This window comes from Sciurus carolinensis, chromosome 8 (genome assembly GCF_902686445.1).
Source record: "Sciurus carolinensis chromosome 8, mSciCar1.2, whole genome shotgun sequence".
Lineage (NCBI taxonomy): Eukaryota > Metazoa > Chordata > Mammalia > Rodentia > Sciuridae > Sciurus > Sciurus carolinensis.
This window is the reverse complement of record NC_062220.1, coordinates 34,846,847-34,861,940: the sequence shown is the minus strand read 5'-3', so window position 1 is coordinate 34,861,940 and position 15,094 is coordinate 34,846,847. Positions and strand designations below refer to the sequence as shown.

The following is a 15,094-nucleotide window of genomic DNA, read 5'->3' as shown; positions in this document are numbered from 1 at the left end:
TGAGGCTGGGAGGGGGTTGGGGGCAAGAGGAAGAAGGTAAGTCTTGTGAGTTCAAGCCATCTGCTCTAGCCTTGAAGAGGGGCTATTTGTGAGACAGCAGGGTTTTCTCCAAGGGCTCATGACCTAATAGGAAGACGGTAGAGCAGGTAGTAAGGCCAAGGTCAGAGGTGAAAACCCGGTTCTGGGACCAGGTCATAATCACGCTGGGCGTTACCAGGTAACGCAAGGCTGCAGCCTGAAGCTCCAGGTCTGCACACACTTGCACTTCGGGTCTGGCTGGAGCTCCCGGAGCAGGTGGAGCGGCAGAGGGGCGGTCTGTTAAGAGCCTTAGGGACATCCTGATCTGACGAAGGACATCATGTCCATGAGGAAGCTTTTCAGCTTCTGGAGGAGGAAGGATGAATCTTTTAGCCGCCCCTCATGCCTGCCCGAAGGCCAGGACTTTACTCCCCGAGCTAGGCACTTAAAGAAACTGCACAAAGCTGCTTCAGAAGGGGATTTGGAGAAATTAAAGGTGTACCTTCAGCTCAAGAAACATGATGTGAACATGCGGGACAAAGTGGACCGGTGGGCAAAGCTGAAGAGCCTGGGGAAGGGCAGTAGTGGGGGCGGGGGGTGCTGGGGGTACCGGGCCCTCCATCCAGAAATGATACGTGCCTGGGTTGTTTCACTCTGGTTGTCACTCCAAGTTTACCTGGGCGGAGAAGTGATCTTGGGCAGAGGCCGTGATTCTTATTTAATTTTTTGCGAGTGCTTACCTGCATGTTTGAAAGTCTTTCTGCCCTCCCTGATTTCCTCCACAACTTCCTCCGCATTAACGTCCTCGGTGCACTCACTCTGTCCTTGTCCCGTTTTGTTGTTTTTGCTCTCTGGTATAGGTTGTCCCTCGCCATATAACATTCACTCATCGAATAAAATTCGCTTCCATTTACTAATGAAAGACTATGAAAAATGAAAAGGCAACTACCTACAACAGTATTTTTTAAGATTTTCAAGACATAGAAACATCAACAATTGGCGTACATTAAAAAGAAACTTGTTTTCAAACTTATTGGACAGAGGATGATTTTTGCTTTTTCTGTGTTGCACATTCCTTAGCATTAATTTGCTTAGTTTTGGGTTAATTTACTCGACAAATATATAGGGTAAATATATGTAACCACTATGTAAAAATAACAAGGCAGTGTGTTAAATTCTGGGATAAAAATGGTGAATAAGATTGACAAAGTTATCCATATTCATTTCCTTGGAACTTGCCACAGAGGTTATAATAGCTTAAAGTGTCCTTGACACAATACATTTAACTAAATACTCTCAGTTACACCATTGACCTTATTTTAGTTACAATTTTTCAAGAAACTTCCAGAATTTCCAGACTCGGAGCTGCCATTGAGCTTGGTTTGACAAGTAGAGAGACTTAGATGTATATCCAAGCTTAGCTCTAAAAACAGTAATTTATAGCATCTGTCTTGTACCTCAGACTGCAATGGGAGCTTCAAAACAGGAAGTTCAACTACTTGATCAATAAAAATGTAATCATTACCCATCTACAAATTTTGTGATGGGCAGCAGAATTTATTTGGTAAGAACACTTAATATTTGATCTATCCTCCTAACAGATTTTTAAGTGTGCAATATATTATTTTGATCATAATGCAGTGTTGTACAGCAGATCTCTAGAGCAAATTCATCCTACTTTACTGAAATTCTTTGCCTTTTGATAACTCTGCATTTCTCTATATAAAATTATGTCAATTGCAAAGAGATCCTGTTTTTCTTCCTTTCTGACGGTGATACGAGTCTTGAAAATCAGGATCGGGTCTTTGCTGCACTGGTGTTGAAGATTAAATACCCAAGAAATGCTGAGGCAACAGCAGAAAGTAAATTTTATTTAAGAAATGAAACAGAGAGAGAGAGAGAGAGAGAGAGAGAGAGAGAGAGAGAGAGAGAGAGAGAGAGAGAGAGAGAGATTTCTTCGGAAAGGAGGGGGTCCAGAGCAGGTGCCTGAGGAAGTGGGGGTGTCCTGCCCCTTTATAGACTTTAGTTTTCCATTCTTATGCCTACAGGCAGTGAGAGATCTGTCCAGGGAGTGACGCTTGTGTTGGAAAGTATGATCCTTCTCCCAGGGCAGGGGGAGGGCTGTTAGCAACAGATTGATGAGAACATGCTATCTACCCATTTCCTTTTCTTTGATAACTTGCTACCTGTCCTTTGCCCCCGTCTCAATGGGATGCTTTTTCTGTCTTTTCTTGACACTTTCCTTTGACTAAGACTTCCAGTCTTATGTGAAAGTAGCATATTTGCCTAGTTCTGATCTTGGGGAAAACTTTCAGGGTCTGTTGTTTTGTTTTGAAGAAGAGTTTTGCCATTATAGTATTCTTGATGAGCAGTTTTTTCTTTTCTTTCAGTACTTTGAATACTGTTAAGTTGGGCTTTTATATATACAACCTTTATTGTATTTAGGTACTTCCCTCTTTTCCTTGTTTGTTGTTGCTATCATAAAAGGATGTTGGATTTTCTCAAAAGTTCTTTCTGCCTTTAATGAGAAATTCATGATTTTTATTTTTTTATTCTGCTAATGTGATTGATCACATTAATTGATCTTTCTTTTTTTCCTTTTTCTTTTTTGTATGTTGAAGTATCCTTGCATCTTGGGTGTAAATCCTTTTAATGCATTGCTGGATTTGTTTTGCTGGTATTTTGTTGAGGATTTTAGCATCTATATTCATCAAGGATGCTGTGTTGTAGTTTTGTAGTTTCTTTGTCTAGCTGTAAAATTAGGATAACGCTGGCCTTGAAAAATGAATTTGAAAGTATTTCTTCCTCTTCAGTATAAGATTGATGTTAATTCTTTTTTAAATATTTGATATGGTTCACCAATGAGGGCTGTGATTTTAGGCTTTTCTTTGTTGGGAAGTTTTATGATTACTGATTCAATATCCATACTAGTTATAGGTCTGTTTAGAATTTTTTTTACTAAAATATTTTTTATTTTTACAGACTGCATTTTGATTCATCATACACAAATGGGGTACAACTTTTCATTTCTATGGTTGTACACATTGTAGATTCACACCATTCACGTAATCATACATATACATAGGGTAATACTGTCTGTTTCATTCTACTCTCTTTCTGTTCTTCACCCCCTTCCACCCCATTTTACTCTACACCTTCCAAAGTTCCTTCATTCTTCTCTTCCTCCCATCACCCCCCCTTGTTAAATATTGTCATGCACTTATCAGAGAAAACATTCAGCCTTTGGTTTTTTGGGTTTAGCCTATGTCACTTAGCATGGTATTTTCCAACTTCATCCATTTACCAGCAAATGTCTTAATTTTATTCTTCCTTATGACTGAGTAATATTCCATTGTGTATATATACTACAGTTTATCCATTCGTCAATTGAAGGGCATCTAGGTTGGTTCCACAATCTAGCTATTGTGAATTGAGCTGCTATGAACATCGATGTGGCTGCATCACTATAGTATGTTGATTTTAAGTCCTTTGGGTATAAACTGAGGAGTGGGATAGCTAGGTCAAATGGTGAGTCCATTCCAATCTTTCTGAGGGATCTCCATACTGCTTTGCATGGTGGCTGCAACTCCACCAGCAATGTATGAGTGTCCCTTTTTCCCCACATCCATGTCAACACTTATTGCTTGAGTTCTTGATAATAGCCATTCTAATTGGAGTTAGATGAAATCTTAGGGCGGTTTTAATTTGCATTTCTCTAATTACTAGGGATGATGAGCACTTTTTCATATATTTGTTGATCACCTGTATATCTTCTTCTGTAAAATGTCTGCCATTTCCTTAGCTCATTTATTGACTAGGTTCTTTGCATTTTAGATGTAAAGTTTTTTAAGTTCTTTATACACTTTGGAGATGAGTGCTCTGTCTGAAGTGTGTGTGGAAAAGGTTTTCTCCCACTCTGTAGGCTCTCTTTTCACAGAATTTTAACTACTTAATGATTGGTCTTGATAGGCTGAATGTTGTTAGAAATTTATTCTTTTTTTTTTTTTTTAGGTTATCCCTTTGTGGTATGATTGTTCATAGTAGTATCTCATGGTCATTTGTATTTGTTATATCAGTTGTAGTATTTGTCATATCAGTTGTAGTCGTAATAGTTCTTCTTACATTTCTGATTTTATTATCTTTTTTTTTTTTAGGTCTAGGAGTTTGTTGACTTTGTTAATGAAAGACCATTGGCTTCACTGATTTTTTTTTTTTCAATAAGTTTCCTGCTTATTTATTTCTGCTATAAACTGTTATTTTTTCCTTTTGGTAACTTTGGGCTTATTTTGTTCTTCATTTTTTAACTTTTTTTTTTTTTTAAGTGTAAAGTTAGGTTATTATTTGAGATCTTTCTCCTCCTCCTCCTCCTCTTCTTCCTCCTACTTTCTTCTTTCTTCTTCACTGTGGATTGAACCCAGGGACACTTTACAACTGAATTACATCCTCAGATCTTCAGCTCTTTTTATTTTTTATTTTGAGACAGTCTCACTATAAGTTGCTTAGGGTCTTGCTAAGTTGCTGAGGCTGACCTTGAATTTGTGATTCTCTTGCCTCAGATGCCCTAGTTGCTGGATTACAGGTATGTGCCACCACACCCATCTCTTCTTTTTTAACATAGGCCTTTATTACTATGACTTCCCTCTTAGTACTGTAGACAGAAGTTTATGTTTTTATTTCCAGAACAATGGGCACAGTAGGTTTGAAAATGAATAGGAAGTGTTTAATATATTTGGGATTTGAAAATTCTGCACCTATTGCAGTCTATGCTGACAACTCTTCTACCAGTATATAAGAGAGTGAGAGACTGAATTAAACAAGATTACACCAGCTAGCTGGAAATCTTAGAAACCAGCACTGGTCTTCACAGGGATTTAGATTCCTGGTTAGATAAATTCTATGAGTTAAGTAACAATATAAACTAAAGTCTTATCCTGGGTCTCTTATATATTGATAGAAGTTGAGGATTTTTAGCAAATGCAATAATATTGATTTTAAAAGTATTTCTCATATCTATGAATATGTCTTCTGCATTCAGCTGTTTTAAAAAATGAATATTTTTTGTTTTGATATTAGGTGGAAAACATTCAGCTAGGCCTCAAAGTATATACATATGCATTATATATGTAAACCGTTGGAAAAGAAGCCACAACAAGGACATTATTTCCTGTATACCCCATTGTGCACTCTGAAATTTAAGGATAGTTAAATCTAAAAATTTAAATGAAATTGAATGCAAATGTGAAATCTGTATATTATTAAAACATTTTGTTCTTTAAACCAGGATGACTCCTTTAAAAACATGCCATATATTCTAAGTAAAAACTCTTTACAAGACTGTCCTGGAGATTTTAATGATATTACAAACATTATAGTGTTTTATATTTGCTCAAAATAGATTAATTCTTGTTTCCAGATTTTGTGTTAAAACACCACAGAATACATTGCTCAATACTTTCTTAGAAAGCTGAATCCTTCATGGTTATTTTATTTGATTGAATTTGTAGCTGATTTCCTAAGTCTGTTGGAGCAAATCCAGGGTTTAATTGTCAAAGTGGGTTTTAGACTTCAACTGGAAAAGTGAAATTATCCTCCAGGGGTGCAGCATCCACTTTTAAAAGACATATTGGGGATTAGCCAAATATCCTTTGCATTCTCTTTAGAGATGGCAGTGTAGCAGTATTTTGTTGTTGTTGATGTTACTGTTGTTGTGTTTGATAAATGAAAAAGCTGAGTTTATATAGAAGTAGGCTTAATGATTAATAGAAATCCCAAAATTCCTTGGGACTCAATTCTTAAGATATATGTAATAGCCAATGAAGAAGAAAGATGAAAACGTTTTTATGCTATTTCAAGGACATGTCTTAGGTATGATCAAAGTTATTTAGCCCTGTATATTCGGTCAAGGACTCCAAAAGTTTGCAATTTCTTATGGAAGTTCATCCTTCAGCCAAATTATAAATCTTAACAACAACAACAACAATATCAATTGGCGCTTTCTTATATTGGATTGTTGAGAAACCAAATTAGTCCCCAGATATTTGCTTAGTAAGAATGAAATCACAGCAAAATAAGGTAGGTATTTTTAAGAAATATTTAATCTAGACATGATGTCTGACAAACCATTTTTGTTTTACAACAAAGTATTCCCTTCTTATGACTGGGAAGTTTGTGTTCCTTAAATTCAGATTGTCTTTTCCATGAAAGATGTTAATTGAGTGTGAATAATTCTGGTTCCATTCTATTATTCAAACTGACTTATATTTTTCCTATATAGTTTTTTTTTCATCTAGAGAATAATAGATTAGAATTTGACTTTTTATATTTTAGTGATATTGTTATCTTTTCTTTGTAACTATATTGAAGTATACCGGACTAGAATATAGCATTCCAAAATTGTTGAAAGTTATTTTTTACACATTTTTAGTTTACTCACATAGATGGTAAGTCAGGTATACCGGGTTTTGTTAGTTTAGCTTTTTGAAAATTATCTTATTTTTAAATCCTTGAGAGTCTCATTTTTGCTGTTCCTTTGTGTCAATAACAGGTCAGTTTGAACACCTATGAAGTGATTCTGAGAAACTAAAGTAAAGCAAAAAAAAATGACATATAAGTTCTCTTGTTTGGGACACAGGCTATATAATATTCTAAATGCATTAGGATTAAGTTTAACTGCAAGTGAAACATTAGATGTTTGCTGTTCAAGGCATTTGCACTGTATTTTAAATTCAGTAAAAAGCAATTATAATTAATGTAAATTTTGTATAAATGTAAATACGCACATGAAGCAAATACTCCAACATAAATTTAGCTTTTGGGGGAGTATAATAATTAACTTTACCCATGAGATGTATATTTAACTTCATGTTTCATTATATTGATGTAGAACACCTTTGCATCTGGCCTGTGCTAGTGAATATACAAATGTCAGATCTCTCCTACCGAAGAAAAAATGCAAAATAAATGTCCAGGATGGTGAAAACAAATATACACTGATTAAGGTATGTACTAATTTTTTCCTTTTCAGTTGTGATATACTTGAGTTCTTCCAATTAACTATTATCCATTTTCATGCTGTAAAACATAGTATTAAACATTAATTTAATATATCATATCCTTAATTCATCTATTCTTGTTGCATTGACAGGCAGTACAGTTTCAAAAGGAGAACTGTGCTACTATTCTTCTAAACCATGGTGCAGACCCAAATCTGGTGGATTTTCATTATAATACTGCTCTGCATTATGCCGTGTGTGGTCAGAGTGTCTCATTAGTCAGAAAACTACTTGAACACAAAGCGAATCTTGAAGCTAAAAATAAGGTAGTTTTCTATTAAAGAAAAAATCTTGTATTTCAGAAAGCAACTAAAGAGAACTTTCATTTCAGATAATTCATATAACAGTAATGCCTGTATATAGAGAATGCAGTATATAGAGAATGAATTTTTCAAACTGAAAATTGGGGAGAAGGGGAGTATCAAAAACTGATAACATTTTTCTTTTTTAAAAAGTCTTTCTCCATTTAATTGCAGACTGAAACCCTGACCAAAAAGTAATATCATATTTAACCATAATTGTTCGAAGGTCCATGTCAAATGAGAACCATTTGATTACCATATAAATGAGTATTGATAAAAATCTGCTACTCCATTTTTTCTATTTTATTCATATACTCATGAATAATAAGAGTCACTATACTAAAAGCAATCTAATTCACCTGTTGAGCTATTTTGATTAACTGATGGATATTTTTTTTAAAAAGCCTCTTAGCAATTGAGTTCACTGATATTTTGTCTAACTGATAGCACCGAATAAATATCAGTCTTAGAGGTTGAAGTGAAGCCCTAAGGAAATCCAATTATGACATTATAGAATGTGAATTAAATGATAGGTGGTCATCACTTAATTACTCTAGGCTGTTCTTGCCCACAATTTAAAGTAAGCCTAAAATAGAAATTCAGTTTTTAACTGGTCCAATGCTAATGTGCTTTCTTTTTTTAAAAAAATAATTTATAATATCTTTTATTTTTATTTATTTTTATGTGGTGCTGAGGATCAAACCCAGAGCCTCACATGTTTGAGGCAAGTGCTCCTCCAAGGAACCACAACCCCAGTCCCTCTAATTTACTTTCTTGATCTTCGAAATCATATTTTGTTCTGTATCAAAATATTTTTAAAATTTGAAGTGAATATTCAGAAGTTTCTTATAAGCACTCTTATTTTTTAAATTGGACAAAATCTAAAAGTCATGTGAGTCATACAATGTTCTAAATAATCATTTCGAAATAACTTTTACAGGATGGGTATACTCCACTTCTACTTGCCATTGTTGAAAATAATGAAAAAATGGTGAAATTTCTTCTGAAGAAAGGGGCAGATGTGAATGCTGCAGATAAGAATCAAAGGTATAATTAATAAAGCTAAATAATATTGCATATAACTGTAGCCACTTAAAAGAATCATACACACATGGACATACCCATATTATGACATGATTTTCATTTTCTGCAAATTACTTAGATTCTCAGAATCAATTTTTTTATCTGTAAAATTCACCAGTTGGATCAGACTGATAGATTGTTGTTGTTACTGTTATTAGTAATATTGGACTCTTACATAGAAGACCAAATGTTGTAGTTTAAAGGGGGTAGTAGAGCCAGGGTCATAGATACTCCCTTCTGTGGAATTTTGAGACATCTTGAAAACATTAGCCTTCCAGGGAGCAGAGCCTAAAAACCTTTGAGTTGTATATTTCCAAGGAATTCTTATCTTTAGATTCCATATTATTATCTGTGATTGACAAGCCTTTATTGACAGACCTGCCCTACTTTTTACACTGTTGTCTTAAATTTTCCTAATGGAGATTCTGGATGGGAATGGTAATCTAAGAAGACTAAATTTGTACATCTCTTACTCTAGAACAGCTCTTATGATTGCTCTCTGTGATGAACCAACAACTATAGTAAGTCTTCTTCTTCAGCAAGATGTTGACCTATCTTGCCAAGATATTTATGGATTCACAGCTGAGGAGTATGCTTCTTTTAATGGTTTTACTATGTAAGTGGTACTTTATGTCTTTTAACAATTATGTGGTATTTGATCTTAAGGAACAAAGAATGAACCCCAAAGAACAAAGCTGGAATAGGCTCAGCAGCAAGGGTAACCACATGTAAACTCTGACCCCTGAATCCAGAGATATTTGATTTTCTACATTTGTAGGGCCCAGTTCATATAAGACAGTCAGGTGAGTTGAGTCACCAAATTGAACTCCCAGTGGCATGGGAATTGGAAGTATTCTAGGACAAGGATTCTCACACCAGTAACATAAGTTATTGATAAAACATATGGGTAAATGAGTTGGACAAAAGATGATTAGTTCACACAATGTATTTTCATTGTTTTTATACCTTAGAAATGTAAAGATTTTAAATATGTTTTGAATATTATTGATACTTTATTAACTTCAATTTAATAAATTTTCAGAATTCTTAAGTATTTTCTCATTATATCCAGAGGACAAAACATTTTCATATATTAACATGATTTAAGAATCAGAAAAATTTCTGATTCTTAAGTCAATGAGAAAATAAGATATAATGTACAGAATTTAATGAAGTTAAAAAATGTACAAAATATTTTCTTAATAGTTTTATTTGAAAGACAATGTTAAATTATGGATGGGCTTTTTTCCTAGTTTATTTTTTCTAGTTTATTCCTCTATTCTTTCACTTACCTTATTTACATTTTAGAAATATCTTTTAATCATTAGTTCCATATAAAAAGTGTATGTGGAAAGGGGGCAGAAATAATATGCATATTCAAAGGTTTAAAGTCTTAATTAATTAAACTTGAGACACCAAGAAATTCATATTTTATTAACTATATGAACCAAAATTGAATATAGTTTTTTTCTTTGTAGTTCTGGACATGATTATCTTGTTTTACCTTGTTTTTATACACACACACACACACACACACACACACACACATTTAAATGACATAAAAATATAAATTATTGGTGAATATCCATATTATAAAAGGGTTTTTCACTTTGTAAAAGAGATTTCCAACAGATCCTTTTAAATATGGAAATTTCCCCAACACTTAAAAATGTTCGAATATGTGAAACTGGGAGACATATATCTGTTTAGTAATGTATTTATTGGTCAAAAATAGTACTTGCATACTTGAAATACTTTATTTACATCTACAAGTCTTATGAAGCCATTATTGGGTATTTATATGGAAGTTGCAAATTTTTCATTTCCTTCAGATGTCTTTTTGTAAGTTGTTCCTTCATCAATTTAAGAATAAATAGAAGCATGTGTACTAGGGAATTTTTATTCTCTCAAAATGGTTTTCATTTTTCAGTGTTCGAGTTCTGATAATTATATTATTTTTTAAATTCAGAGAAGTGAAAATGAAGAGAGGTAACTTCTAATGACTAAGCAATTACTTTTAAGATGTGGGAACCCTCAGCATTTAATAAAAATTGCAAATGACTCTTCCAAGTTATAATCTAATTCCTCCTGTCCTTTTTTCTGTTTTTCCCCTTTTAAGTAAGTTTTCCATGGTTGTGATTTTTATTGCTTGAGTAGCTGTTGCCTATCTAGCATACTTAAAACACATGGTTTCTGCTTTTTAATGTCATTTGTTAGCTCTCTTCCCTGGTACATAGGTTCTATGGCTTAGTAAGAGTGGAAGCCTAGACAGTATTTCTTATGTAGTTTTAAAAACTGAATGAAACTGTCTCAGATGCAGGAATAATATTTATTTTAAAGTTAACTTGAACTCCTATAGCTCCTCTTTCCTGTCTCTGAAATTCTGAAACCATAAACCTATTATTGAATGACTAGAATGGAAACTTCTGGGGAGAGGAGGAAAAGTATTCTTTACTGGATATGTTTATTCCCTGACCAAGTTAGTTGTCTTCACTTTGTTAATTTGTTAAACCCAAGTCCTCATTTTGTTAACAATCTGCTGAATTTCATATCCTCAAAATTCATACTTTGAATGCCTGACCCTAGTATCTCAGGATGTGACTTTTTTTGGACACAGGGCTTTTGAAGAACTGTCCTTAAAATAAGGCTAGTATAGTGGGTCCTAATCCAATCTGATTTGTGCCTTAAGAAGAGGGGATCAAGGACATACAGAAAAATTCCAGGGGTGCTTGTGCACAGAGGGACAACTTATGTGAGGAGGCAGCAAGATGACAGGCATCTACAAAGTTAGGAAAGGCCCGGAACAGGTCATTCCCTTATGACCCTCAGGGGAAACAGCACCACCAGCACCTTAATTCTGAATGTCTAGGCTACAGAACTGTGAAAAAATAAATTCCTGTTTGAACCATCCACACAGATTGGTGTTTTGTTGTGGCAGCCCTAGCAAATGAATACATCAAGTACAAAATGAAATAATTTTTGTTCTACTTTGTTAGTGGCTTTTAAAAATCATATTCATGATAAGCAGGATCAGAAGAAATGCCAGAGAAAAAAAACGATGTCTGTCAATAGAGTAGGTTTGAAAGGAAGCTTGAGGGAGTATGTGATATACTAGGGAACATTTTGACTTGATAATGAATTGAATTGAAATTTATGAATGCTGGAATTCATGCATGTTTTTGTGACCAGATATCATCAATTAATTGCTAATTATGAAAAGTAGAAGAAAGTTGAACAATTACTCCGAAGATGCAACTTTGGGTACTACTTGTGGTTCAGGAGAGCTGAAGGAAGGTAAGCCAGTAACTGAACAAGTAATTTTTCTTGTTACCTTTTATTTTTAGGAAGGGAAATAGCTTTCTTAATATTTAAATTTAAAATTTAAACTTTCCTCTATTTTGAAATTGCTCTTAAGAATATTTGTGATTAAAAGTATTCTAACACTGTATTGACTAAAAGTGAAATATAAAGATGTAGGTGATTAAGATTTTTAAATCCATAGTCTTTTGATGAGTTATAAAAAAACCCCTCAAATTTTGCATAGGACAATTCAGATAAATATACTTGATAATATTTAACATAACATTTACCAAATCATTATGTAAAATTTACAGTTAAGTAACATTATTCATGCTAGGTATGGTAGAATACACCTGTCATCTAAACTTGGGAGCTTAAGGCATAAAGATTGCAAATTTGATGCCAGCCTCAGCAACTTAGTGAGACTCCTGTTAGTGAGTCCTTGTCTCAAAAAATAAGAAGAGCTGTGGATGTAGCTCAGTGGGAAAGCATTCCTGGGTTCAATCCCAAGACCACCAACCAACCAACTAATAAGCAAGTAACACTGTGAAGAATTCAGTTTACCTGCATCTATTAAAATAATTTTTGGTGTTCATTTTCAAAAAATACCCATAGCTATTTAGGTTTGTAAAACATAGTGTTTTTTTTTTTTTTTAATATGGCATATGCTGACATTTTTTGTTCAATTAAAGAACAATTCTTCCAACTATTTTCTGTATTCCCAGCAAACATAGTCCTACCTTCCTCTTTACCCACAGCATGAAAATAAAGTCATGGAAGGAGCATGGTGGCAGTATATCATACAAATGTCACAATTATTCACACTCACTGTTTCCTCCGATCTATAGTGATGATGCTCACAACAGTTAGCCCTATTGACTCCAGATGAGTAAACCGAAGTAAATTCAAAATTTTTCTGAATTCCTCTTGGCATACACTTTTAATTTTTCTTTTCCTATACATATTTAAAAAAAATTCACACATGTATAAGAAGAGTTTCTGTGATACACACTTCATTTCCTAAGTGAACAAAAGCAATGGAAACTACAGAAAGAACATGCCTATGTTTTAGTGTCTTCTGAGGGTGAACAGTTAAAACTAACCCCAATAATTTTTCCTTAGCAATATATATTTCCAGTTTTCAGTAAATGGTTAAACTTTACATATTTTAAAGCATAATAGAAATATTGGGTTAAGAACATTCCCCATAACCCTTGCAAAAGGTGGTGAATTTGTATTTTTGTCAGATTGAAAGGGGGCAACTTAATCAAAATGACAAAAATATAGAAGTATTAGTGCTAAATTATAATTGTGTTATAGTGGAGGTGTAGGAGTTAAGAAATATAGTTAGGAGTGAAAATATTTGGACATAAATGAAGACATTATCAGTATCATTTGCTTTCTGGATGTGTAATTTCATTTTCATAAATTCTTTATTTCTTCCTTAAATTAGAAAGATCTGTTTTGTAAGAGTAGTTAAAAGAACTGTCATAGCAACTCGTTTGAAGAGAAGTTTGTTAAATGGAAAACAATTTCTTTAACCTTCCTGGGCATGAAGACATTTCTAGAGACTAACATCTATATTGTGAACCATCAGTTGAAAAGATTCAATTCATATTCAGGATATAGGTAGAGAAGAATCTGTAATCAAAATGTTGATTTGAACAATTGTAAGAGTAAGCTGTGTTAAGCATGTATTAAAATATTGAAGTAAAATAAAAATGCTAACATGTCAGCTACAGATGAAAAATTACATGCAATGCTGTGTAATGGAAATTCATTTTTATTTACAATTTTTAGAAATACTATAGTAATACATATTTAGAAAATTTGGTATGAAAGAAAAAAATGCATCACCCATAGTCTTACCACTCAAACAAACATGTATTAAACTTTTTGGTGTGTTTTTGTAGCCATTTGCTTAGTTTTCTTTCCCCCTTGAAGAGAATTTACGATTTTGCATTTTTCTCTTAAAAACACAACACATTGTGTGCAGTTTTCACTGTGCTCATTGCTATACCTTAAATTCACTAAACATGGCCTGGCTTCAGGACTGTTCCCTGGAAGACACTGCCTTTAGCTGTTACCTGAGAGAGATTCCTCTCTCCATATGGGACCTCTGCTGCTTTATCCTTCTGTAACTTAATTGCATTGCTTTCAATTCCTCTCCTCTTTACTTTTTAGAATTCACACTCTGATAGTTTGAACTTTTTGTTTCTTGCCACTTTTTTAAAAAATTTATTTTTATTGTAAACAAATGGGATACATCTTGTTTCTCTGTACATGAAGTAGAGGCATACCATTTGTGTAATCATACATTTACCTAGGGTAATAGTTTTTGACTCATTCTGTTTAAAATCTCTGCTGTATAGTAGGTATTCAGTCTGTTAAGTGCATAATAACAATTGAAATGTCAGACACTGTTCCAAGAGCTTTACAAAGCCTAACTTCACACAGTCTTGACAAGGTAGATAATATTTTTATCTTCATTTTAAGACAGGGACATTGATGGGCACAGTTAATGATTTGTTAAAGTTTACTAAGCTAGTAAGTTGAGAGCTGGATATAAACCCATATACTTGGATTTAAACCTAGTTGGTCTGATACTAGAATCTGTGCCATTAACCAATATACCACCTCATCTCTCTCAGGAATGGATGAATATGCCATCCTTATAAACTCCATATTTAATGGCTCAGATTGAAAATTTTAATAATATTTGCAACGTATTCGAACTATTCATTTATATAAATGTATTTCTTGAATTTCTTCTAATCCTAGGTGATATTGGAAGAAGTAAAGTGGAGGAAACCACCTGACAGTTCCTGACATCAAGGCAATAAATATTTAATTTACGCTATGGTTTCTGTCTGTGTGTCTTCTTGGGAGCAGTTTGCCTCTCCCTCCACCAGGATACATTTGGCAATGTTTGGAGAGATTTTTGTTTGTCAAGACTGAGGAGAAATATTGCAAAATATCTTATAACATACAGGACAACCCCCCATGATGAGTAATTGTCTGGCCCAAAGTGCCATAGTACAGAGACTGGGAACCCTGTTTTGGATTTCTTATCATATGCTGGGAAGCCAGGATGAAAAAGATCAATATTTTCTGTCCTCAATGAGTTTGCAAATGGTTAGTCTACTCCAGTTTTTCAAATATGTAAGTGAATTATACCTCTGCCAATAGTAGAAAAGAAAGAACTGATAAACTACCTAGAGAAGGTTAGGAAGGGTTGGGGATGATTTCAAATAAAAAGCAATTTTTTTAACTGAGCCTGACGGAAAGGAGGGTTTCTTTGGGTCTTCCAATCAAAACTTGTTCGAACATAATAAAAAT

The 15,094-nt window shown here is 33.8% G+C and overlaps 1 protein-coding gene across 1 annotated transcript; it reads left to right on the top strand.

Moving 5' to 3' along the window:
- The first annotated feature begins 364 nt into the window (after window positions 1-364).
- Window positions 365-14,574, top strand: Ankrd7 (ankyrin repeat domain 7). The gene is given in 7 exon segments (XM_047562112.1): window positions 365-567; window positions 6,902-7,016; window positions 7,163-7,336; window positions 8,313-8,419; window positions 8,934-9,024; window positions 9,026-9,071; window positions 14,537-14,574. Coding segments are annotated over 7 exon segments (774 nt in total).
- Window positions 14,575-15,094: the final 520 nt, after the last annotated feature.